The sequence below is a fragment of the Narcine bancroftii genome, chromosome 7, assembly GCF_036971445.1.
Source record: "Narcine bancroftii isolate sNarBan1 chromosome 7, sNarBan1.hap1, whole genome shotgun sequence".
NCBI classification, from domain to species: Eukaryota; Metazoa; Chordata; class Chondrichthyes; order Torpediniformes; family Narcinidae; genus Narcine; species Narcine bancroftii.
In genome coordinates, this window is record NC_091475.1 from 185,526,456 (window position 1) to 185,553,075 (window position 26,620).

General features: G+C 40.8%; 1 protein-coding gene across 8 annotated transcripts in view; it reads right to left on the reverse strand.

Annotated features, from left to right (window-relative positions):
• The window catches only part of LOC138739496 (periostin-like), a 79,232-nt gene extending 66,487 nt beyond the window's left edge, over window positions 1-12,745 (reverse strand). For 3 of the 8 annotated variants that reach the window (XM_069891706.1, XM_069891708.1, XM_069891707.1), the window contains exons 1-2: window positions 12,498-12,744; window positions 12,188-12,286 (exon numbers count right to left, since the gene is read on the reverse strand). In XM_069891706.1, coding sequence (XP_069747807.1) covers window positions 12,188-12,286; window positions 12,498-12,616 — 218 coding nt within the window. In that variant the 5' untranslated portion in view covers window positions 12,617-12,744. Of the gene's footprint in view, window positions 1-12,187; window positions 12,287-12,497 lie in introns of all 8 variants that reach the window. The other 5 variants (XM_069891710.1, XM_069891711.1, XM_069891704.1 and 2 more) reach the window with 4 other exon arrangements.
• Window positions 12,746-26,620: the final 13,875 nt, after the last annotated feature.

Here is a 26,620-nt window from a genome sequence, read left to right on the forward strand (position 1 = left end):
GGGTAGGATCATGGAGACTGAGTAAACAGCGAGACTTCTCTAAGTTCATTCACCCCTGACATTAACAGTAGGAACGCCAGGTAAACAAGTTACGGCATACAGATGGCGTCTTAATAAGCTGGAGTTTTTTTACTTTTATAAGAACGCAAATAGACATGTTCTGTGAGGCCAACTTTATCTCTATTCCAGATAAATTCCTCCTATGGGACCCCCTTAAAGCATGTTTGAGAGGTCAAATAATTGTATATACCAAAACAGTTAAAAAAGAAATTGATGCAGGAAATTACTCGTCTAGAAAAGCATTTCCAAAAATCAGGTTCAGAGGACCAATATAGGGCTCTAACAAATAACTGAAATACAATATGCAACAAACATAGAGTATGGAAAAGGCCATAATGCAGTCTAAATAAAAATACTATGAACTGGGAGAGAGTGATCCCATAAAGATCTATCTTCACAGTTGAAGATGATCAATGCGATACAAACTGGGAATGGCAGGATCACAAATAAACTAAAAGAGACCTTCAGTGAATTCTATGAGGGTTAATATAAATTAGAGCAAACAGGGGTGGGTGGGTGGGTGTAGAGGACTATTATGAGCAGAGGAAACTAATTTCATTTGAACAACTCAGACACAAGTATGATTTATCAAATAAGACATTCCATTGCTACCTCCAAATACGCTCTTTTCTCCAGGACAACAAAGGTTCAACTATGGCCCTACCAGAATATGGCCAGCAGGATCGTGTCTAAATTAGAGTTACCAAATTTAGACCCAGAAGAACAGGAAGGTATAGATCTTCCCTTTATGGAGAAAGACATAGGGAAAGTATTGAACTCACTACAGGCTAACAAATCTCCAGGGAAGGATGGATTTCCACCTGAATTTTATAAGGAATTTAATGATTTATTGATGCCTTTTTAAATTGAGGTGGTGGACTAGGAAATGGAGACCCAAACCATCCCAAAATCTTTTTAAATAGGAATCATTATGACAATACATAAACAAGACAAATATCTGCCAATACTGTCTTCCTATAGATACATTACACTGTTAAATACAGATTATAAGACACTCACCAAAGACCCAGCAAAACTAATAAATAAAGATCAAGCAGACTTTATGCAAAAAAGACAAGCAGTGGCTAACATTGGCAGACTGTTGAGTGTAAAGCATCTGGCACAAACCAGAAATGAGAGAGGTTTAGCTGTGGCCCTGGATGCAGAAAAAACATTTGACAGATTGGAGTGGAATTTTCTATTTAAAATGCTGGAAAAATTGGGGTTAGGGCCAACTTTTATAAATTGGATAAGGACACTGTATCATGCACCCAAGGCCAAAGTTGTGACCAACGGACAAATTTCTCCAGCTTTCCTACTGGCAAGATCAAGCAGACAAGAGTGCCTGCTATCTCCAGTGCTGTTCATACTCGCCATGGAGCCACTGGTCAAAGCCATTCACCAGGACCCTGACATTAAGGGTTTTAGAGCAGGCCAGGAAGAACATAAAATTAAATTATAAGCTGATGACATACTGATATATCTGTCAGACCCAGCAAACTCGTTGTCCAAACTGTGCTCTACTCTGGAGGACTATAGGGAGATCTCCGGCTACAAGGTTAATTGACCAAGAGCCACTCACTAAGAGGGAATTACAGTCAATGCCAAGAAAACAGTTATTTACAGTGGCCACAAAGTGGGATCAAATATCTGGGAGTTAGAAAAGACAATAACTTGAATAATTTATGGAAACTAAATTATGCCCCCTTGCTTGAGAGAAATGACGAGGATTTAAATAGGTGGATGTCCCTATTCATAACCTTAGTGGGAAGGGTCAACTTTATTAAAATGAATGTGTTATCGAGACACCAGTACCTCTTCCAGACACTGCCTGTTGCATTCCCCTGGGGATTCTTCAAAAATTTGTTCTCACGAGTAAGAACATTTCTATGGAATGGAAAGGTAGCCAAGGTCTCTATGGAAAAATTGACCTGGGATTACAGTCTGGGCAGATTACAAATGCTGGACTTCAAAAAAATACTATTGGTCAGCCAGTCAAAGTACATCGCCTCACTCTTTGAAGGAGGAGGTGTACCATCTTGGGCACAAATTGACCTGCATGTGGTGGTGAAAAGGTAGCAGAGTACTTTATTTATAAATGGGATGTCAAATTGTTATCTGGGAAACCAGGCAGCCCTATACTAAAATAAATTATTCTTATTTGGAATAAAATCAACCACTATTTAGGTATCAAAGTAGGGCTGACCACAAAACCAACCTGACTCCAAATAGAATAATACCATTGATGGTAGGTAACAAGGTTCCAGATGCCTGGCATTGTAATGGCATCAGGCACATAGAGGACCATTATGAGCAGAGGAAACTAATGTCATTTGAACAACTCAGGCATAAGTATAATTTATGAAATAAGACATTCCATTGCTACCTCCAAATAAGCTCTTTTCTCCAGGACAACAAAGGTCCAACTATGGCCCTACCAGAATACAGTGACAGAGGCCATGATTCAAAGGGGGAACACATCTCAGCAATGTATTTCTTTCTCCAAGTGGAAGGACCCAAACCAGGCCTTCACAAATCAAGGCAGAGATGGGAGCCAGACTTGGGAATAGCGATTGATGAGTGGTGCTGGTCCGACCTGTACTGGACTAGCATGACTTCATTCGTTAATGAGTGGTACAAACTGGAGCAATACAATTTTCTGCACCAGCTGCACCTGACGCCACAACAATTGAAAAGATCTAAACCAGAATTATCAGATCAATGCTTCAGATGTAGCATTGAGACAGGAATCTGGACATGTACCAAGGTGAGGTCCTTTTGGTTGGAACTAGATAAAACCTTAGAAAAATTATAGGCAAAGAATTCCCTCCGGATCCCGAGTTGTCCAAATTCAAAATATAATTCATAACTATTGCACTGGCAATGACCAGGAAGTGCATAGCGGTTACCTGGAAGTCTTAGTCCTGCCTGAGCATTGCGCGTTGGAACACGGAAATGTAAAGTTGTGTTCATCTGGATGACATTACTTACAACTTAAGAAAAAAGTATGACACTTTAAAAAATATTTGGCAACCATACTGAAATTTCATAGGAGCATGACTATAGTGTGATTCGTCATGCCTCACCACTCTACCTTCCCTGTTTACTCCTCAATTGGTTGGGGGAGGGTGAGGGGGTTCTGTCCTATCCTAACCAGGTAAAGTCAATTGGCCACTGTGCCATGACAAACCCACATACGTTTCATACCATAAATGCTATTGTTAAGTACACTCACTATGGTATTGCCCAGCGAACATATGCATCAACATGTGTTCAATCTACATCATGTAATACACAGCATCTGTATATGTGAGCTGCTTTTATAGCCTGACTAACTATCCTGACTAAGCATGTCCAGCCTAAGACAACATTTGCATGGCAAATCTGCTTCGACTGATCAAAACAGCTTGCTTTGTGGGCAATATACTAGTTGACTTAAAATATGACAGGAAATCACATAATATTTTATATCTAAAAAAGTACATCATAGGAACCATTTTTTAAGCTGATTTTTGTAATCAGCAGTCGAAAATCCATAAAATACACCCAAATGTTCATTGTCCAGTATAGCTTATGTTAGATTGTTAATACAATTTCCCTAATTCCCTGGCCAGAGAATTAAGGTAAGGGATGGGAGGGGAGGCTAGCATTCAGGGCATCTTATAAAATTAATGTTTATAAAAACATGATCACAATTTCCTATCCATTATAGTTCCTAATTTTTTTTCTCTCATTTCCACAGCCTTTCATATATTTTCTTCTCTGCTTTCTCTTTACTCTTTAATCAGGCTGATTTCCCACTATATTCTGTAGCTGATATTTCTCAGAAATCTCATTTTATCATAAATTTTCATTATCTTTGTTGCATGAAAGCACTGGGTTTGCGCTCAATTTTTCTACCTTATGAAAATATGGCTGGTTTCACCTTGAAACTTTGCCATTGCTCGTTTGAACTTTTTTGTGACCAGTCTTTGTTTCCAGTCCACCGATGTTAGATCCAGTCCAAAATTAAAATGCTAAATTTAGCTCTCTTTCATAGGGAAGATTTATCATCACTGATTTTCGTAGGATTTATCATCACTGATTTTTCTTAATTCCTTTCTAAATTTATTCTAGACCCATTTATATCATAATTGCTATTATTTGGACTTCCAAACACTTGACCACTTTAAGGGTCTAATTTCAACTTTTTGAATTTTTGATTTTACGTAGATTTTCTACAGTTGTCATTCACGTTCCTCATTTTTTCACATTTAATATTTTCGTGTGACTTTGAAGGAGGCCATTTTGGCTGATTTAGTCTTTGCTGGCTCTCGTACCAGTCCATAATCCATTAACTTCCTCCATTGTATCATCTCTCCACATTTCTATCACTTCCCCCAGATTCTACCACACACAGTGTGGATGAACAGAAGGACCTCCCTTGGAGTACAAATCCATACATCCCTCAAGGTTGCTGCACAGGTTGATAGGATAGTTAAAAAGGTCTATGGTTGCTGGGATTCATTAATAGGGGGACTGAATTCAGGAGTAGAGAGGGCATTATTACAACTCCACAAATCTTAGTTAAGACCACACTTAGAATATTGTGTTCAGTTCTGGTCACCTCATTATAGGAAGGATGTGGAAGCTATGGAGAGGGTGCAGAGGAAACTTACCGGGATATTGCCTGGATTGGAAAACAAATCTTATGAGACAAGGTTAGCAGAGCTGGGAATTTTCTCTTTGGAGACTTGATAGAGGTCTACAAAATTATGAGAGGCATAGAGAGGGTGAACAGCCAGCACCTGTTTCCCAGGACAGGATCAGCAAACAACAGAGGACATGTGTAAAAAGTTAAGGGAGGGAAGTTTAGGGAAGATATCAGGGATAAGTTTTTTTTATACACACAGAGAATTGTGGGTGCCTGGAATACCTTGGTAGGGAAGCTGAAACGTTGTGGGCATTTAAGAGACTCTTATACAAACATATAGATAAAAGAAAAATAAAGGGTTGGCACAACATCGAGGGACAAAGGGCCTATACTGTGCTGTAGTGTTCTATATTAAGTAATTTTTAATAGCCAATTATCTGCCAACACCTATGTCCTTTGAATATGGTTCGGCCGGGAGTCAGAGGAGGAGCTTGGAGAGAGTCAGGCTGTGCATCAGAGGAGGAGCAGCTTGCTGAAAGTGAGGAGAAGATAAGCTATTAAAGTCGGGAACTTACCGGGGCTTAGGCCTACTTAGTTCGGCTGTGAGTCGGAGGAGGAGCTTGAAGAGAGTCGGGCTGTGAGTCAGAGGAGGAGGAGCTTGCTGAAAGTGAAGAGAAGGTAGGCTATTAAAGTCGGGGGCTTACTGGGGCTTGGGCCTACTTGATTCGGCTGGGAGTCGGAGGAGGAGCTTGGAGAGAGTCGGGCTGTGAGTCAGAGGAGGAGGAGCTTGCTGAAAGTGACAGGGTTAATTGGTCAAGGGGCCAATAAAAGTTGTGAAAGGGGAGGGAGCAGCCAGCGAGTGAGTGAAGCAGTGAAGGAGTGAGACTTCCTGGCTTTGGCTTATCAGGCTTCGGCGAAAGCAGGCAAGGAGACAAGATAAGCTGAGTTATTTGCCTTCGTATTCAGAGTCATGCCAGTAGGGTTAGTGCTCTGTACTGGGTGTCAGATGTGGGAACAATGGGTGACCTCCACCCTCCCAAATGGCCACATCTGCACCAGGTGTACCGAGATGCAGTTACTAAGGGAGCGAATTATGGATATGGAGTTGCAGATTGATGACCTGCGGCTTGTAAGGGAGAGTGAGGAGTTAATCAACTCAACTTTCAGGCCGATAAATACTCCAGAACCCATGTCAGGTCTGTGGGAAACCGTCAGGGGGGGGGGGGGGGGAAAGAAAAAAGTGAGAAAAATGGAGAACACACCAGTAACTATCCCACTCAGCAACAGTTATGTTGTGTTGGATTCTGTTGAGGGAGATGACCAGACAGAAGATGACCACAGGCACCAGGTCAATGGCAATGAGCCTAGCTGAGTGGTTATTGGGGACTCCATTGTCAGGGGTACAGACAGGAGGTTCTGTGAGCCAGATAAGTATACCCGCATGGTGTGCTGCCTCCCTGGTGCAAGGGTACGAGATATCACAAATCGGGTCCAAAATATTCTGAGAGGAGAGGGAGAGCAGCCTGATGTCTTGGTACATGTGGGTACAAACGACATTGACAAGAAAAGGGAGAAGGTAATGAAAAGGGATTACAGTGAGCTGGGACGAAAGCTGAAAGACAGGAACGCTAGGGTGGTGATCTCGGGATTACTACCTGTTCCAAATGCAAGTGATGAAAAGAATGTAAGGATAAGGAAAATGAACGTGTGGCTGAGGTGCTGGTGTACAAGGCAAGGATTTGGCTTCTTGGATCATTGGGATCTCTTTTGGGGAAGGCATGATCTTTACAAGAGGGACGGGTTGCACCTAAATCCAAAAGGTGTCAACATTTTGGCAAGTATGTGTGGTACAGCAGTGGGGCAAGGTTTAAATTAATTTGGCAGTGGTATGGGAACCAGAATGATAGGGAAAAGGGTAGGGAAGGTAAAATAATGGCCAGGAAAAGTAAAATAGGAAAAGTAATGTTGGGAGGAGAAAGTAAAAAATCAGATAGTGCAGTGAGTTTTCGGGTCAATGATAGTCTTAAGAAAATTACAAAGAAAAATAGTGGGCAGAAAAATCAAAAGGTTACAGAAGTCACTAGATATTAAAAGGACAAAGAGCATAAGGGCACTTTATCTGAATGCCCTCAGTATTAGAAATAAGGTTAGTGAACTTGAGGTGCAAATCGGTACCCATGCCTATGATTTGGTAGCCACCACGGAAACATGGCTACAAGGTGACCCTAAATGGGAATTAAACTTTGAAGGGTATCAGGTGGTGCAAAGAGATAGACAGGATGGTAAGGGAGGTGGAGTTGCACTCTTAATCAAAGATGAGCTCCAGGCAGTAGTGAGGAATGATACAAGATCTAAAGAGCATAATGTTGAGTCCATTTGGGTAGAGATAAAGAATAACAAAGGGAAAAAATTATTGGTTGGTGTTATCTATCACCCATCAAATAACAATAGTTTAATGGCACAGGAAATAAATAGAGAGATAAGTGAGTCATGTAATAATGATACGGCAGTAGTCATGGGGGACTTTAACTTCCACATAGATTGGGAAAATCAAGTTGGTCGTGGGAGTCTGGAAGAGGACTTCATAGAATGCATCCGCGATAGCTTTCTTGAGCAGCATGTTAAGGATCCCACAAGAGAAAATGCTCTCCTGGATCTAGTGTTGTGCAATGAGATAGGTAGAGTAAATGATGTAATAGTCAGAGACCATCTGGGAAATAGCGATCATAGTTTCTCATTCAGATGGAAGGGGAAATAGTTAGATCTAAAACTAATAGATTATGCTTAAACAGGGGTGACTACCATAGGTTGAGGGAGGAATTGGGCAGAGTGGACTGGGAGCACAGGCTAATTGATGAAACAGTTGAGGAACAGTGGAAGATTTTCAAAGAAATATTTTGTAATGCTCAACAAAAATATATTCCGGTCAGGAAAAAGGGTAGCAAGAGAGGGAAAAATCAACCGTGTTTAACAAAGGAAATAAAGGAGAGTATAAAATTGAAGGCGTGGGTGTACAAAGCTGCAAAGAGCAGTGGGAAACTGGAAGATTGGGAAAACTTTGAGAGAACAAGGGGTTACAAAGCGGGTAATAAGAAATGGGAAAAAGGATTATGAAAGTAAATTGGCACAAAATATAAAAACAGAAAGCAAAAAATTTTATAAATATATAAAACGGAAGAGGGTAGCCAGAGTTAACATAGGACCCTTGGAGGATGAGAAAGGAAAACTGGTAGCAAAAATGAGGAAATGGCCGAGGCATTAAACAAATATTTTGTGTCAGTCTTCATGGTGGAAGACATGTCCAGCATGCCCAAGTGTGGAGTTAAGGTTGCGAATGTTGGGGAGGGCCTTGATAAAATAGTTGTTACAAAGGAAGTAGTGATGGAGAAACGAATGGGACTAAAGCCAGACAAATCACCTGGTCCTGATGATATGCATCCAAGGGTTCTGAAGGAAATGGAAGAAGTTATAGTTGATGCATTGGTGGTCATAGACCAAAATTCCTTGGATTCTGGGCAGGTCCCGGCAGACTGCAAGGCAGCAAATGTCACGCCACTTTTTAAGAAGGGATGTAGGCAGAAGACTGGAAATTATTGGCCAATTAGCTTGACGTCTGTAGTTGGAAAATTGCTTGAAGCCGTCATTAAAGATGAAATAGTGAAACTTTTGGAACATAAGGGTTCAATCAGGCAGACGCAGCATGGTTTTAGAAAGGGAAGATCTTGTTTGACAAACTTGTTAGGATTCTTTGAGGATATAATGGGTGCGGTGGATAGAGGGAACAGGTTAATGTATATTTGGATTTCCAGAAAGCGTTTGATAAGGTGCCGCACAAGAGACTTATCAGTAAGTTACAGGAAAGTGGAGTCTGGGGAAGTATATTGGCCTGGATTGAAAATTGGTTGTCTGACAGGAGGCAGAGAGTCGGGATAAATGGGAGTTTTTCAGGTTGGCAGAGAGTGGTAAATGGGGTGCCGCAGGGGTCAGTGTTAGGCCCACAACTGTTCATCATTTACATTGATGACTTGGAGGAGGGGACAAAATGTGGTGTAGCCAAGTTTGCGGATGACACCAAATTGAGTGGAAGAGCAAATTGTAATGAGAATGTGGAGAGTCTGCAGAGGGATATAGTTAAGCTGGATGAGTGGGCAAAGGTCTGGCAGATGGAGTACAATGTTAGTAAGTGTGAGGTTATCCACTTTGGCAAGAAAAATAAAAGAGCTGAATATTATTTAAAGGGTGAAAAACTACAGCATGCTGTTGTGCAGAGGGATTTGGGAGTGCTTGTGCATGAATCGCAAACCGTTAGGTTGCAGGTGCTGCAGGTCATTAAGAAGGCAAATGGAATGTTGGCCTTCATCGCTAGAGGAATTGAATTCAGGAGTAGGGAGGTAATGTTGCAACTGTATAAGGTACTGGTGAGACCGTACCTGGAGTACTGTGTCCAGTTCTGGTCTCCATATTTGAGGAAGGATATTCTGGCTTTGGAGACAGTCCAGAGGAGGTTTACTAGGTTGATCCCTGGGATGAAGGGGTTGACTTATGATGAAAGATTAAATCGTCTAGGATTGAATTCGCTCGAGTTCAGAAGAATGAGAGGAGATCTTATAGAAACATATAGGATTATGAAGGGTATGGAAGGATAGATGTAGGAAGGTTTTTTGAGCTGGCTGGGGAAACTAAAATGAGAGGACACAGTCTCAAGATTTGGGGGAGTAGATTTAGGACAGAGATGAGGAAAAAGTTTTTCCCAGAGAGTAGTGAATCTTTGGAATTCTCTAACCAGGGAAGTGGTTGAGGCTGCTTCATTAAACATATTTAAAATTCGGTTAGATAAATTTATACATGATAGAGGAATTAGGGGATTTGGGGAGAAGGCAGGTAGGTGGAGTTAGGTCATAAATTAGATCAGCCATGATTGTATTGAATGGCGGAGCAGGCTCGATGGGCCATTTTTGCCCTACTCCTGTTCCTACTTCCTATGTTCCTATATAACTGGAGTACCATAGTACTCCATAGTAAGATGTATAAACTCCACTCAGACCAGGATTGAACCCAGAGAGCTGAAGCTCTCCTTTTATCTGACATCAGTAACATAAAGACCATCCATACCATTATTTCTTCCAGACTCACGATTTTAATACCCTTCTGGTATTAAAGGATACTACCTTCCTCTTTCAATAAATTCCAAATCATTTAAAACAGTGTTTTCCCATAGGTGCTCTGTAATTAGTAAGGAATTACTTAGGGTGGTATATGAGTGGAAAGAAAAAGTTTGAAAACCACTGTTTTAATTGTACCTCATTGACTCGTTATGTGCACAGTTTCATAACTCCAAAGTAAATGGGCCAATTATGGTCTTTAGACTGCAGGCATGTAAATGACACAATCAAGGAATTTTGCCACTACATCAGCAGACTAAAAAGGAATGTGCAGAAATTTGAGTCAACTCCTGCACAGCGATTTATCCTGCAGAATGCCGACCACTTTTTGGAGGAAGCTTGCAGTGTAAATGGTACCAGAAAAATTCATTGACGGTAATCTACTCTACTGCAAGTCCAACCACTGGGACTATTACACTCAGGTACTCACAGTCTAAAAACGCGCCCAGTCTGAACGGCCACACGTTCAGTAATTATGTTAATTTTTTTTCCCGTGATTTTCCCGACATTGCAGTCTAAAAACCATGAATGACAATTTTTCTCAAGCAAAATATTTCAGTAACAATTGGGTCTAGAGCAGTGGTTCGCAATCTTCCCTTCACCCTCGCATACCATTTTAAGTAATCCCTTGCTAATCACAGAGCACCTATGGTATAGGGATTACTTAAAGTAGTACGGCTCCTAGAACGCTTCCACCAGCGTTGTCTCCGCTCCATCCTCAACATCCATTGGAGCGCTTTCATCCCTAACGTCGAAGTACTCGAGATGGCAGAGGTCGACAGCATCGAGTCCACGCTGCTGAAGATCCAGCTGCGCTGGATGGGTCACGTCTCCAGAATGGAGGACCATCGCCTTCCCAAGATCGTGTTATATGGCGAGCTCTCCACTGGCCACCGTGACAGAGGTGCACCAAAGAAAAGGTACAAGGACTGCCTAAAGAAATCTCTTGGTGCCTGCCACATTGACCACCGCCAGTGGGCTGATAACGCCTCAAACCGTGCATCTTGGCGCCTCACAGTTTGGCGGGCAGCAACCTCCTTTGAAGAAGTCCGCAGAGCCCACCTCACTGACAAAAGGCAAAGGAGGAAAAACCCAACACCCAACCCCAACCAACCAATTTTCCCCTGCAACCGCTGCAACCATGTCTGCCTGTCCCGCATCGGACTTGTCAGCCACAAACGAGCCTGCAGCTGACGTGGACTTTTTACCCCCTCCATAAATCTTCGTCCGCGAAGCCAAGCCAAAGAAAGAAAGAAAACGTGAGTGGAAATAAAAAAAATTAAAACCACTGTTCCACAGAAAATTATAGTTGACTTAAATTATACTTGTTAGCTATAAATTTTTAAAGATGCAATCTTGAATGGAATCCATTCCCTATGGTTCAAACACGTGATTACATAACAAATGTATCAAATGTGTGTCCATTACATTTCTTTTCACATCTGCCACCATTAGGTCACTGACTGATTTTTCACTGGATACCTAAGATTCTCAAAAGGTGACAGTTATATAATCTTTCCCATTTGCTCTTGTGCAATTATTTTGATTTGGGATCCATGCCTCTACCTGAGGTAGAGCAATCGAACAAAGCTAATCTGCCAGTAGTTCTTTCATTTCCATTGAATTTGATTATCTATCTCAAAGTGAGAAAGTAAGATGAACGACTTCTATCCCAGTGTTGGGGGCAGTTTCATCTTTTTCAGACTTTTTCTCGTTGACCAAGTCCCCAGTGACTCTTCCAAACTTTAATTTGCTTGCACCCATATATTTTTTGGGGGGGTGGCACCAACACTGCTCAAACTCGTCTGAATTAAAGCTATATTAAATCTTAATGGCAAGCACTGATCTGCTTCGCTTCAGGCGTGAGATCCGTCGAACTCTCCTCGTTTTCCCAATCATTCACCTCGTCCCAGCGGGACTCTTGTAACACAACTAAGAAGGAAAGCTTTGTACCCACGTCTAAAACGAGTTGATGGTTGAATAATGACTAACTCTTGAAGAACAGTAAAATTCAAACCTTTCAATTCATATTTGTCCCAGTAACTCGCTCATACCCTTTCCCAAATTGTTGTTTGCACTTTAAATGGTTAACCAAATCTTGAAATTTCACATAGAACTCGGCGCTCTCTCTGAAAGATGAGAGGGGGCAGTTCTGCAATTAAGAAAATAAAGTGGTTTTTTTTGTAAATCGTTTATGGGGCTAAGTTTTGGCAGAATGGGTTCAGTTCTGACAAGACCCCCATCTGGCTGGTTTAGTTCGAACTGCCGCTCTATTTTATGAAGGTTGTAGTGAGACACCCTTCTGGCTGTGAATTATTTGCAGTACACTTACGCCTTCTTGCCGCAAATGGACTTTCGATACCAGTTTCTACAAGTACTGAAGTATTTCTTTTTTGTCCCGACCACTTGCTGAAGGGCACACACATTAGGTCTGCAAAGAGAACATTGGAAAAGATAAGCGAAGGAATGATTCAGAGCAACAGAGAATGAATGGGATTTTTAAAAAAATCACTCAAAAATGTGCAGAAGACCTCCGAAACTTTATTTCACACTGTTTAACTTTTTGCTACAAGGAGCCGAGTAAACTAGACGAGTTCTGCTTTTCCAACATAGTTTGCAAAGGAAATGTCATTGTTTCTTACCCCTTATCCTTTGCCCTGATGCGACTGTGTGTCACTATTTTGTCATAGTACGATGAGTCAGTTTGGTCAAAAGCTGTGAAAGCAATGAGGCCGAAGAAGCCAAAAAACAAAACCTTCATCGCTGACTGCGGTGGCACCTTCGCAACACTGAAGTTGGACGAAGCGAGGAGCTTTTATGGAACAGCTGAGCTCGGAGGAGGACCAGCCTTGACAGACACAACCCAACACCCAGTCAAAGTGCAGCCAGATTGTCCTTCACTTCTGAGCCTCTAAATCCACTGCCCCCAATTAACCTCAGTCCGTCTGCTGAACTATCAGTTGGTCCACTCCCACAAGAATATTGATGTGTAGTAACGGTAGCATAAAATAGACCCCACCCCCGATTTATTTATGTACCATTGTGTGCTTGCATTTTTCCTCAATAGGCACACCTTCTTGTGTAAAACACGAAAGTCTGCAGACACTGTGGTTGAAGTAAGAACACAAAGCTGGAGAACTTTATGTAGCAAAGGATACATTACCCAACGTTTAGGGCTTGAGCCCTCCGCCTTCTTCTTGAATTGGAAACCATTTTCGAGCTATTTACAATTCATTGAAAAGTTGATTTATTTATTTCACTGCTTCTTTTCTGACCAAACCAATTCAATGTGAAACAAATGGTGAATGTAAATGAAAGTTAACAGTGACACAGATGATGCAAAGAATGTTCGAAACATTTTTCAATAAGTGCCACTTTTTTACTTTAGGAATATTCTTTGGCTTGGCTTCGCGGACGAAGATTTATGGAGGGGTATGTCCACGTCTGCTGCAGGCTCGTTGGTGACTGACAAGTCTGTTGCGGGACAGGCAGGCACGGTTGCAGCGGTTGCAAGGGAAATTTGGTGGGTTGGGGTTGGCTGTTGGGTTTTTCCTCCTTTGTCTTTTGTCAGTGAGGTGGGCTCTGCGGTCTTCTTCAAAGGAGGTTGCTGCTCGCCGAACTGTGAGGCGCCAAGATGCACGGTTGGAGGTGATATTAGCCCACTGGTCAATGTGACAGGCACCAAGAGATTTCTTTAAGCAGTCCTTGTACCTCTTCTTTGGTGCACCTCTGTCTTGGTGGTCAGTGGAGAGCTCGCCATATAACACGATCTTGGGAAGGCGATGGTCCTCCATTCTGGAGACGTGACCCACCCAGCGCAGTTGGATCTTCAGCAGCATGGATTCGATGCTTGCGGACTCTGCCATCTCGAGTACTTTGATGTTGGTGATGAAGTCATTCCAATGAATGTTGAGGATGAAGCGGAGACAGCGCTGATGGAAGCGTTCTAGGAGCCGTAGGTGATGCCGGTAGAGGACCCATGATTCGGAGCCGAACAGGAGTGTGGGTATGACAACGGTTCTGTACATGCTGATCTTTGTGTGTTTCTTCAGGTGGTTGTTTTTCCAGACTCTTTTGTGTAGTCTTCCAAAGGCGCTATTTGCCTTGGCGAGTCTGTTGTCTATCTTGTTGTCGAGATAACGATATTTAGGAATATAGAAATAACAGATATAGTGTGATAAGTATGATTTATGCCCTTTTGTTCAATGTACAAATATTACAATATGTCTAACATTTTTGAAATGCATTTTTCAAAGAATCAGATCTGCAAACACAATGGGAGCTTTATTTCAATGCAATATTAAAATCGTGTCTTCAAATATTATTACAATAATTATTTAAGTGGGTTACAGGTACATTTTTGCTTTCTTTTAGTCAAAATTTTGTTTACAACTCTCGGACCCTTCTGCTCCATCTTCAAAAGCTAGAATCTTCCACCCTCTGCTGGCTGAAGTCACAGCCAAAACTATCTCCTAGGTAGCAATACATTTTGTGATTATAAATCTAGTTTGCTCAAAAAAAAACTACATTTGTCTCCAACTAAAATTTGTGAGACACTTATCTCTGATCTTAGTTTAAATAAAAAAAATTCTCAGGGTGGACATATGGCAAAATAAAATAGGTTATAATTTCACAACATGTAGTGGTGTGTGGTTTTCTGGTCTTCTCTCTGCCAAACAGCTTTTTCCTGCAAGCTTACTGAAAAATATAAGCAGAATCTAACCTAAATTATTCAAATCTTTAACAACATTGAGAAGCCATCTGAATGGTGATGTTCCACACCCAAGTTTTTTTTTAAATAAATGAGCATCACATTTCTAGTAGTGTTTCTTATATCTGGTATTTCTGTACTGGCCTTCCAGCACATTGGCTCAAATGTTACACTTATTAATCACAGTGGAAGAGGTCCATCACTGCCAAGTATATAAGAATGGAAAATACTAATAAACTTCAAAATGCAGCCATCAATTAAAAAAAGCAAACCAAATAGGCTACTTTGTTGCTTTACTTTGCACCTATTTTAAGTGACTCATTTTACAGACAATTCTTCAAAGATTTCAGATTAAATACTTCTATGGATTATAATGTATCTAAAGTCCAGTTGGAATATATGAAGTTAAATAAAAGCAGGAAATGTTGGAAGTACAATCCAGATAGCATCTCTGGAGAGAAAAGGAATAAGAACCCAAATCAGAATTTATTGTCATGAACAAGTCATGAAATTCGGTGTTTTCCAGCAACATCACAGTGCATTCATATTATTTTTGATATATATTATATGTAAAAAATATAAAAATAATACATGAAAAATAAGGCAGTGCCTTTGGTTCATTGATTATTCAGGAATCTGATGGCAGTGGGGGAAAGCACTTGTGCCGCTGAGTGCTTGTCTTTAGGCTCCTGCACCTTTTCCCCTATGGTAGCAGAGAGAAGAGGGCATGACCTGGGTAGTGTGGGTCTTTGAGGATAAAGGCTACTTTTTTAAGACCCAGCCTCATGTTGATGTCATCGATGGAGTGGAGCCTGGTGCCTGTGATGTCATAGGTTGAGTTAACAACCCTCTGAAGTTTTTTTCTTGTACTGAGATTTGGTGCCTCCATACCAGACACTGATGCAACTAGTCAGAATTTAAAAATTTCAGGTAAATAATTTCAAACTTCCTTTCACTAAGACCAAGGAGCTGATTGTTGATCCCAGGAAGGAGAGGTCGAGGGATCGCACACATGTCTGCATTGATGCGAAGGAGGAGGAGAGAGTCAGAATCTTCAAGTCCCTGGGAGTCCATAGTTCTGAAGGCTTTCCTGACACCAGCATATCAAGACAATCATGAGAAAAGGCATACCAATGCTTCCTCATGAGTCTGAAAAGATTTGGCATATCATTGGGATACACTACTAAGCTTCTATAGATACGTGTTGCATAACAGCCTGGTTTGGAAATTCGACTACCGAGGAATGCACAGCACTCCTGAAGATAATGAACATAGGCAGGTCCATCACAAGCTCTGACATTGCAGACATCTATGTGAGGTGCTACCTCAAGAAGGCAGTCAACATCATGAAGGCCTTCCTTCACCCTGGTCATAACCTTGTCTCATTATTACCTTCAGGCATAAAGTACAAAGCCTGAAAACCAAAACCTTTAGGTTCAAGAACAGTTTCTTTCTAACAGCTATCAGATTGGTTCACTAATCATAGGCTGCCCAGACATCACGTAAGGGCTTTTTGCACTATTGTATGACACTTATTGCACTAGGATTAAAATGAGAATTAATTTAATTAAATTAGTTTACTATTATAACTTTTCCTGACATGTTCAGCTGCAGTAAATAAGAATTTTGGTGCATATATACATTGCCAATAAACTCAACATCATCATGTGACAGATTATATTATATTTTATATTGTATATAGATATGCTTTTGGATGATATATTGTGAGGTTTTTAGTTAGGTTACACACAGATACAAACACTTCAACACAGATCTCATTTAAAATGCCAGAGCTCTGCTCAAGCCAGACAGTCCTGGCTCCGAGTGCCTTTGAAAAAACTTTGAAGAATGCTTATAAGGACTTCACAAGTACGTGTTAATTGGACATGCTGTGGAGTAATGGATTATTGTTTTGGAAACCAACAGATGAACGAACTCAGAAGATTAGTTCTGGTGCTGCAGTCTGTCTGAGTGCAGAGTGCTGTTCTAAGAGGGTAATATAGTTTTCTCTGTGAGTGAGAGAGAGAGAGAGAGAGAATTCAGTTCTACAGTTAAGCAGCAGTAGCTGGGACTGGAACACGACAAGCTGGCAAGCTTGTGGAAAAACCCCATTTTGAAGATGGGTTGTGAGTGCTTAATTCAGCTGTTCAAAGCCCTTGTGGTCCATACAAGAGGAGAGCACTGGCTGTATAATGTTTCACTTGAAATAGGAGAAACATAAAAGGAACTCTGTGGTGACCTGAAAGAAAGAGTTTATCATCTGGAAAACCCTGATGGGGAAAATTTCCTCAGCACTGAAGTGGCTGATCAGAAGGAATCAGTTTGTGTCCAATGAGCAACAAATCTCTCTTTGAAAACCAACAAGAACCTTTCAAGCACCAAAGCCTGGTGAAGATTAATAAATGTTAAATTCTGTGCACAGCATAAGAATTGCCTGATGAACTTGAAGGAGAGAGAAGTGAGATTGGACTGTGAAACAAAGGATTTTTCTGAACTTAAACACACACATTATATACACATGTGCTTAGAATTAAAAGAGGGTTAAGCTAGGTTAAGTTAATAGTAATAAGTTAAAAGCAACTTTTAAAGATAATTAAAAGCAACTTTTGTTGAAGTAACCATTTGTCTTGGTGAATTTCTAGTGCTGCTGGGTTTTGGGGTCCTTTGGGCTTGTAAACAGTAAGTCTGTTTTCATCTTCATAAATGCTGTTAGATCAGTGGAGAATGTCCACCATTTTCTAAATTTATTTCAGATTTCAACATGTTTCAATTAACAATATTAATGATGTTATCATTTAATAACTGGTTGTAAATATTTTAATTGTAGCCGTGTGCATGCACGCACACACACACACACACACACACACACACACACACACACACACACACACACACACACACACACACACACACACACACACACACACACAAACACACAAAGGTTGGGTAGTCAGGTTAAGCTCCGAGCTTTATTAAGGCTCAGGCCCGACATTTATACTGTTCCCGTCATGCCACCCCCCCCCCCACCGGCTGACATCACAACATGCAGAACAAAAGCGGGTTTCCCATGCCCGGGTACTTTCCTACATAACAATGCCCTTCTTCCCCGTGCGCTGTCCCTGTCTGTTGGCTGCGCAGCAAGGCCAGCACAATTTTGGGGTCACTGACCTTTAAGCTGCCCTTACTGGTTCACTTGTTGGGGCCAATGTCACTGCATGGGCCTTTGGATGAGCTTGTCGTCCGGAGAGCCGGCTCAATCGCCACAGTGGCAGTCTGCCACATAATAATATTTAAATCCATTTTTTGAGTGATGACAATGCTTTTATTGAAATAAATGTAGAGAAATACTCCATTCCTGACCTTTGATATTAGAAATATGTAGTCTAGTCAACAATCACACAATCTAACATTAAAGGAAAGCATAATAGGCGTCTTAGTTTCTTTAATGGTTGCATAAAAGTGTTTTATGAGAAATTTCTTCATTTCCTTCTGTTTTACACCAAAAATAAAATGCATGTTCACACATTCTTTGGAAAATATTTCCAGCAGTGATTGCAAAATTGCATATGTTTTTAATAGTGGAGGGTGAATTTTCATTCACCCGGATTTCCTCTCTTTTTATGGGGTTTTGTGTTTATTCTCTTTCATTAATAGTTATGTAAATCTTTTTGGGTAAACCATATGATATATACAATGTGGGGGAAAGGTGTGATTTCAGTATAATTTATAATCTGGGTTACTCTGTGCTCCATAACTTAGATTCATTAAGAAAGAAAACAAATTTAAAATTGTATCTATTCAGATGTAAACTGTTGTAATTAATGTAAGAGGAGAAGCTTCTTTAATTCATATGTTCTGGACATGTCCGAGCCTTCAAAAATACTGAAGGGATGTGTTTCAAATGTTATCTTTAATCCTTAATGTAAATCTAGAGCCTGTAGTTGCTCTTTTTGGTACAACTGGAGGGGGAGATAGTGAGGAGGAGATGGAGATGTCGTACTCTCTGTTTATTGCTTCTCTTTTGGCCAGACATGCGATACTGCTTAGATGGAAGGATGCAGCCCTGCCCACTCATGCTCAGTGGTTGAGGGACTTTATGTCTTGTTTAAATTTAGAAAAGATCCATTACTCAATTAATAACTCAAATATAAGGTTTCAAATGTTGTGGGGACCATTCTTGAATTATTTCCATAACCTCTAGGCATAATATTATCCCAAATTTCAGTACTTTGCCATTTTATTTGAGGAGAAAAGTATATTTTTTCTTTAGTCATACATCATTGGTTTAGGGATGAGGTTTAGAGGCATGACTATACATGATAACATAACATAATAACATAACATAACAATTACAGCACGGAAACAGGCCATTAGGCCCTTCTAGTCTGCACCGAACCAAACACCCCTCTCTAGTCCCACCTCCCTGCACAATGCCCATAACCCTCCATCTTCTTCTCATCCATATACCTGTCCAACCTTTTCTTAAATAATACCATTGACTCCGCCACCACTATTTCTCCCGGAAGCTCATTCCACATGGCTACCACTCTCTGAGTAAAGAAGTTCCCCCTCATGTTACCTCTAAACCTCTGCCCCTTAATTCTTAACTCATGTCCTCTTGTTTTAATCTTTCCTCCTCTTAACGGAAATAGTCTATCCACATCCACTCTGCCTATCCCTTTCATAATCTTAAATACTTCTATCAAATCCCCTCTCAACCTTCTACGCTCCAAAGAATAAAGACCTAATCTGTCCAATCTCTCCCTATACTCTAGATGCTTAAACCCAGGTAACATTCTGGTAAACCTTCTCTGCACTCTCTCCACTCTGTTTATATCCTTCCTATAATTAGGCGACCAGAACTGCACACAGAACTCCAAATTAGGCCGCACCAATGTCTTATACAATCTCAACATCACCTCCCAACTCCTATATTCCATGCAATGATTGTTAAAGGCCAGCATACTAAAAACCTTCTTCACCACCCTATTCACGTGAGTTTCTACCTTCAGGGAACGATGTACCGTTACTCCTAAATCTTTCTGCTCTTCTGTATTCATCAATGCTCTCCCATTTACCACATATGTCCTGTTCTGATTCTTCTTACCAAAATGAAGCACCTCACACTTATCAGCATTAAATTCCATCTGCCATTTTTCAGCCCACTTTTTTAAGCAGCCCAAATCCCTCTGCAATTCTTGAAAACCTTCTTCATTATCCACTATTCCACCTATCTTAGTATCGTCTGCATATTTACTAATCCAATTCACCACCCCATCATCTAGATCATAAATGTATATAACGAACAACAATGGGCCCAATACAGATCCTTGAGGCACACCACTGGTCACCGGCCTCCAACCTGACAGACAATTATCCACTACCACTCTCTGGCCTCTCCCTTTCAGCCAATGTTCAATCCATTTGACTATCTCAAAATTTATACCTAAAGACTGCACCTTCCTAACTAACCTTCCATGTGGTACCTTATCGAAGGCCTTACTGAAGTCCATATAGACAACATCCACTGCGCTACCCTCATCCACATTCCTAGTCACCTCTTCAAAAAATTCAATCAGATTGGTCAAACATGACCTTCCTCCCACAAATCCATGTTGAGTGCTCCTGATCAGACCCTGTCTATCCAGATGTTTATAAGTACTATCTCTAAGAATTTTCTCCATTAATTTACCTACCACAGATGTCAAACTTACAGGCCGATAGTTGCCAGGCTTCCACCTTGAACCCTTTTTAAATAACGGAACCACATGCGCAATGCGCCAATCCTCTGGCACTATCCCCATATCTAATGACATTTGGAAAATTACCGCCAGAGCCTCTGCTATTTCCTCCTTCACTTCTCTCAATGTCCTGGGGAAGATCCTGTCTGGTCCCGGAGACTTATCCACCTTTATATTCTTCAAAAGCCCTAAAACTACATCTTTTGTAATCTCTATATTCCCCATATTTACCCAATTTGCTTTTTTTATCTCACATCTCCCAATATCCTTCTCCTTAGTGAATACCGAAGAAAAGAAACTGTTCAATATCTCCCCCATTTCTCTAGGCTCCACACACAGTTTTCCGCTCTGATTTTCTAAGGGACCAATTTTATTTTTTATGTACTTTAGTACTTTTGATACACTATATGTTCTTTTATATTTTATTGAGTTATGCAATTTGTCATTATTATTGTTTTGTACATATATGTTTATTTGAGTGAAATCAATAGAAATATTAAAAAGGAAAATTGTTATAAGACCATAAGATATAGGAGCCATCTGGCCCATCAAGTCCGCTATGCTATTCCATCATGAACTGATCCATTCTCCCACTCAGTCTCACTCCATTGCCTTCTCCACATAACCTTTGACTATTCAGGGAGCTATTAATCTCTGCCTTAAATACACCCAATGACCTGGCCTCTGCAGTCACTCATGGCAGCAAATTCCACGGATTCTCAACTTTCTGGCTAAAGAAATTCTTCTGCATCTCTGTTTTAAATGGACACTCTTCAATCCTGATCTTGTCCTTGACTTCCCATCCATGGGGAACAACTTTGCTACATCTACTTTGTCCAGGATTTTCAACATTCAAAATGTTTCTATGAGGTCCCCCCTCATTCTTCTGAACTCCAAGGACTACAGTCCAAGAGCTGTCAAACATTCTTCATATGCTAAACCCTTCATTCCAGGAATTATTCTTGTGAATCTTCTCTGTACCCTCTCCAAAGCTAGCACATCCTTTCTAAAATAAGGAGCCCAACTCTGTACCCTGTACTCTAAGCAAGGCCTCACCAGTGCCTTACTAAGCCTCAACATCACATCTGTGTTCGTGCATCCAATTCCTCTAGATATAAATGCCAACATTGCATTCATTTTCTTCATCACCGACTCAACCTTTTGGTTGACTTAACCTTTTGGGCATTCAGCATGAGGTCTCCCAAGTCCTTTTGCCCCTCCATATTTTGAAATTTCCTCCCCATATGCCCTTTTATTTCTTCTACCAAAGTGCATGGTCCTATCCAACTTTGTATTTCATTTGCCACCTCTTTGACCATTCTTCTAATCTATCTGTCTCTCTGCAGACTCTCCATCTCCTCCTCACTATCTGCCCCTCCACCTATATTTATATCATCTGAAATCTTAGCCACAAAGCTATTTTTTCTGCAATCCAAATCATTAACATACAACCCAGAAAACAGAGGCCTCAACCAATGACCCCTGCAGTACACCACTGATAACTGGTAACCAACCAGAATAGGATCCTTTCATTCCCACTTTCTGTTTCCTGCCCATCAGCCAATGCTCTACCCAAGCTAGTTTATTTCCTGTAATTCCATGGGCTCTCATTTTGTGAAGCAGCCTCGTGCGCTGCCCCTTGTCAAAGGCCTTTTGACAGTCCAAATATACAATATCCATTGCATCCCCTTTGTCTAGCATCAATAAATTGCAGTAGTTTTGTCAGGGAATATTTTCTCTTCCGGAAATGCTGCTGAATTTCATGCACCTTCAGGTACTCCATAACCTAATCCTTGACATTCTGCCTTCCCAGCTTGCTTTTGTAATTGTACATTGCAAAAGTGCGTGAAGAGAAGAAAAAGGAAAAAAAAAGGCCATGGAGTCAAACAGCAAATACCAGGCCATTCAAGGTCAAGACTCGTTTATGGGCTAATCCCATTTTCCTGCATTTGATCCATATCTTCTAAACCCTTTCTATCCATATATTCATCCAAATGGCTTTTGAATATAATAATTTTCTGCACTTAAATAGCTTCTTCTGGCAGTTCATTCCAGACATGAAGTACCATTTAAGTGAAAATGTTTCCCTTCAGGTCTTCTTAAATCTCTTACCTTAAATCTATGCCTTCTAACTTTAGAGTTGTCTATCCTGCAAAAAATATTTCGAGCATTCACTTTATCCATGCACGTCATGATTTTAACAAACTTGGGTCTTTACTCACTGGATTTTATAAACTTGGGCCTTTACTTACTGGAGCGTACATGGCTGAGGTTGACTTTATAAAGACCCAGCCTAGCCAGCCTCTCCCTTTTACTCAAGCTGGTGATTCTCTTCTGCACCCTTTCCAGCTTATTGATATCCTTCCTATAGCTCAGTGGCTTTCAAACTACCCCCCTAAACTCACATTCCACCATAAGCAATCCCTATACCATAAGTGCTCTATTATTAGTAAAGGATTGCTTAAGGTGGTATGTGAGTGGGAAGGGAAGGTTGTGAACCACTGCTCTAGACCCAACTGTTACTGAAATAATTTGGTTGAGAAAAATTGGCATTGGTCCATTTCCTTTGGAGTTCTGAAACGAAGCACATACAAGTCAATTAGATATAATTAAAACAGTGGTTTTCAAACTTTTTCATTCCACCCACATACCACCATTAGCAATCCCTTTCTAATCACAGAGCACCTATGGCATAGGGATTGCTTTAGGTGGAATGTGAGTTTAGGGGGATGGTTTGAAAACCACTGGCATAGCTAGTGAATAGAAATGCACCCAATACTTCAAATTTGATCTCACCAATGCCTTGTATACCAGTATATACTGTCCCTGTCTGTACTCAGTACTGCATGCAAAAAAGTCAAGCATGCCAAATAGTTTATTCCTGATCTTGTATCCTGTATTCAGGGAATTCTACATCTATATTCCTGGTCCTCCCTCTGGTACAATACTCTCAGCACTCTACCTTTTACTGTGCTAGTCTGCCCTAGATTGAGTAACCAAAGAGCAACATCTCACACTAGTCAGGTAAATTCTATTTGCCACTCCTTGGCCCACCTACCTAACTGATCTTGATATAGTTGTAAACTTGGGTATCCTTTGTCACTTTCCACTATACCAGCAATTTTGATTTGACTTGCAAATTTACTTTTCATGTTAACTACATTGTCATCCAAATTGTCCATTTGGATCACAAACAACAGTGGACCCCACACTTACTCCTGCAGCACACCACGAGTTACAGGCCTCCAATCAGAAAGCAACCCTCCACCATTCCTTTGATTTCTTCCAAGCCTGTTTTGAATTTGAATGGCCAGCTCACTTTGGATCCCATGTATTCTAACTTTCCAGGCTAGCCTGCCATGTGGTGACTTTTCAAATGCCTTGCAAAAGCCCTGTCCTCATCAATTTTCTTGGCTGACTCTTAAATAAACACTCTCAGGCTCATGAGTTACACATAAATAATTCATTACAGATCAAAAGATAAAGGAACAGAAGCAGGCCACTAGGCCCATCAAGTTTGTTCTGTGACTACACTAAGCTGAACTATTCTCACACCTAGTTCCAATTTCCAGCCTTTTCCCCATATCTCTTGATATTCTTACTAATGAGATGCTTATCTATTTCCTGTTTAAATAATCCCAGTGATCTGGCCTCCACTTTTTTGTGCAGCGGTAAGTTCCACAGATCTGCAACCTTCTGACAAAAGAAGTTCTTCCTCATCTCTGTTTTAATTGGATAACTTCTAATGTTAAGACTATGACCCCCCCTTGTCCTTGATTCATCCAGCAAAGGAAACATCTTATCCACATTCACTCTGTCAAAACCTTTCAATATTAAGAATGTCTCTATGAGGTACCTCCCCCCCCCCCCCCCCCACCACCGCTCTCCTATACTCCAACGAATACAACCCAAGAGCTGTCAAACGCTCCCCATATGCCAAGCCCTGCATTTCAGGAATCATACTAGTAAATCTCCTCTGCAGCCTCTCCAGCAACGTCATATCTTTTCTAACTTTACACAATACTCTAAATGGGGTCTCACCATTGCCCCATAGAGCCTCATCAACACCTCTGTACTCTTATACACTATTCCTCCTGAAATGAATGTTAGCATAGCATTAGCCTTCTTCACTACCAATCCCACCTGGGCATTAACGTAGATTACTCTGCACAAGGATGCCCAGGTCTCTTTGCACCTCCAAGGATTGTATATTCTCCCCATCCAGATAGTTCTCTGCCTGTTTATTTCCACTGTCAAAATGTATAACCGAATACTTCTCCACATTGTACTTTATCTGCCTTATTTTTGCCCAGTCTCCTAATCTGTCTATATCCTTCTTCAATTTTACAGTTTCTTCAACATTTCCTGCTCCACCACCTATCATGGATCATCTACAAATTTGGCCACAAAGCCATTCATTCTGCAATCCAAATAGTTAATATAAATTGTAAACAGCAGCGGCTACAAGACCAACCCCTGTGGAGCACTGCTTATTACAGACAGCCAACCTGAATGGGATCCCTTAATTTTAACCCTTTGCTTTCTGCCTATCAGCCAATTTTCTATCCAGTCTAATAGTGTCCCTGTAATTCCATGGACCTTCATCTTATTTAGCAGCCTAACATGCGGCACCTTATCAAAAGCCTTTTGTAAATCCAAATATATTACATCCGCAGCCTCCCCTTTGTCTATCCTAACTGAGATTTCTTTAAAAAACTTTAATAGGGTAGTCAGGCATGATCTACCCTTTAAAAAACCATGCTGACTAGGACCTATCCTGTCATGCATTTCCAGGTATTTCATAACTTCATCCTTGAGGATTGACTCTAATATCTTCCCAACCACCAAGGTTAGACTTATAGGTCTATAGTTTTCTTTTTTCTGTTTCCAACCTTTCTTGTACAATGGTACCACATTTGCAACCTTCCAATTACCTGGAACCATGGCAGAGACTATTGATTTCTGGAAGATTGTCACCAATGGATCTACAATCTCTGAAGCCACTTCTTTCAAAACCCACAGGTGTACCTCCTAAAGGAATCCCAGTCCTCTGATTTCCCACTAGTTTTAGCTTCCTTGTATGCCCTCCCCTTTGCTTTTATCTTGGTCTTCACTTCTTTTGTTAGCCAAATTGGTACCATCTTTCATTTGACTAATTTCCTTTTCCTTGGAATATATCTATCCTCATGCCTTCCATTATTTGCAAAAATATCTTCCAATCAGGCTCTGTTCCTCCGACTAGTTTGCTTTTTCAGTCAGCCTGAGGCAATTCTTTCCTCATACCACCATCGTTTCCTTTATTCCACTGAAAAATTCATACATCCAATAGCAATTTTTCCTTTTCAAATTTGAAATTGAGTCACTGCTTCTGAGAGTTTCTAAGACCTTTAACTCCCTAACCACATATGACCCAATCCAGAACTTCAGATCCCCTGGTGGGCTTCTCAACAAACTGTTCAAAAATTAATCTCTTAAGTTTTCAAAAAACTCACTCTCCTGTGATCCAGTAAATTCCTGTCCTTCCCAATCCCCTGTAATGTTAAAATCTCCCACAACTATTTTGATATTATCTTTGCAACATGCCCTTTGTATTTCTGTCTGTATCTCGTAGTCCACTTCCTGGCTGATGTTTGGGGGCTTGCCAGTATAATCTTTTTATCCTTGGTATTTAATAATTTAACCCATACTGATTCTACCACTTTAGATCCTATGTCCCTTCTTTCTATTGATTTAATGTCATTATTTATAATCAGAGCCTCCCCTCCACCTCTACCCTCCTGCATATCTTTCCTGTGTATCCTTGGATATTGAGCTCCCAATCACACGCTTCATTGAGTCATATTTCAGGAAATGGCCACACTGTCATACCTTTTTAGTTGAATCTACTTTGTTTCTGATGCTACGAGCATTTAAATAAAGTGTCCGTAAGCCCATTATTGATGTAAAATAATGACCAAGCCTAGAAAAGTTCAAATTTGAACTAATGTCATCTAATCAGGGTAGTTCCAAAGAAGCCATATTCTGCTCAGCTGCATAGAATATATCAGTATACTTCTCCATGAAGTTGGCAAGGATGCTGTTAGCTTACTTAACAATCCATATCCTGCAAGAGGTGCATGTACCTTCCCTGGCTGCCATTCTCACTATCTAGGAAATAGAAAAAAATGTTAGAAAAACCTTCTCTCACCTGTTTCAACTCCTGCACCTTCTCAGCTTCTGCTTGCCAAAGCCTCGTGAGCCAAATCCTCAAAGTCCCACTACTTTACAGGGCTGCTCTGCTTGCGCTTTCCCTCTTTTCTTGTGAGGCTTTTTA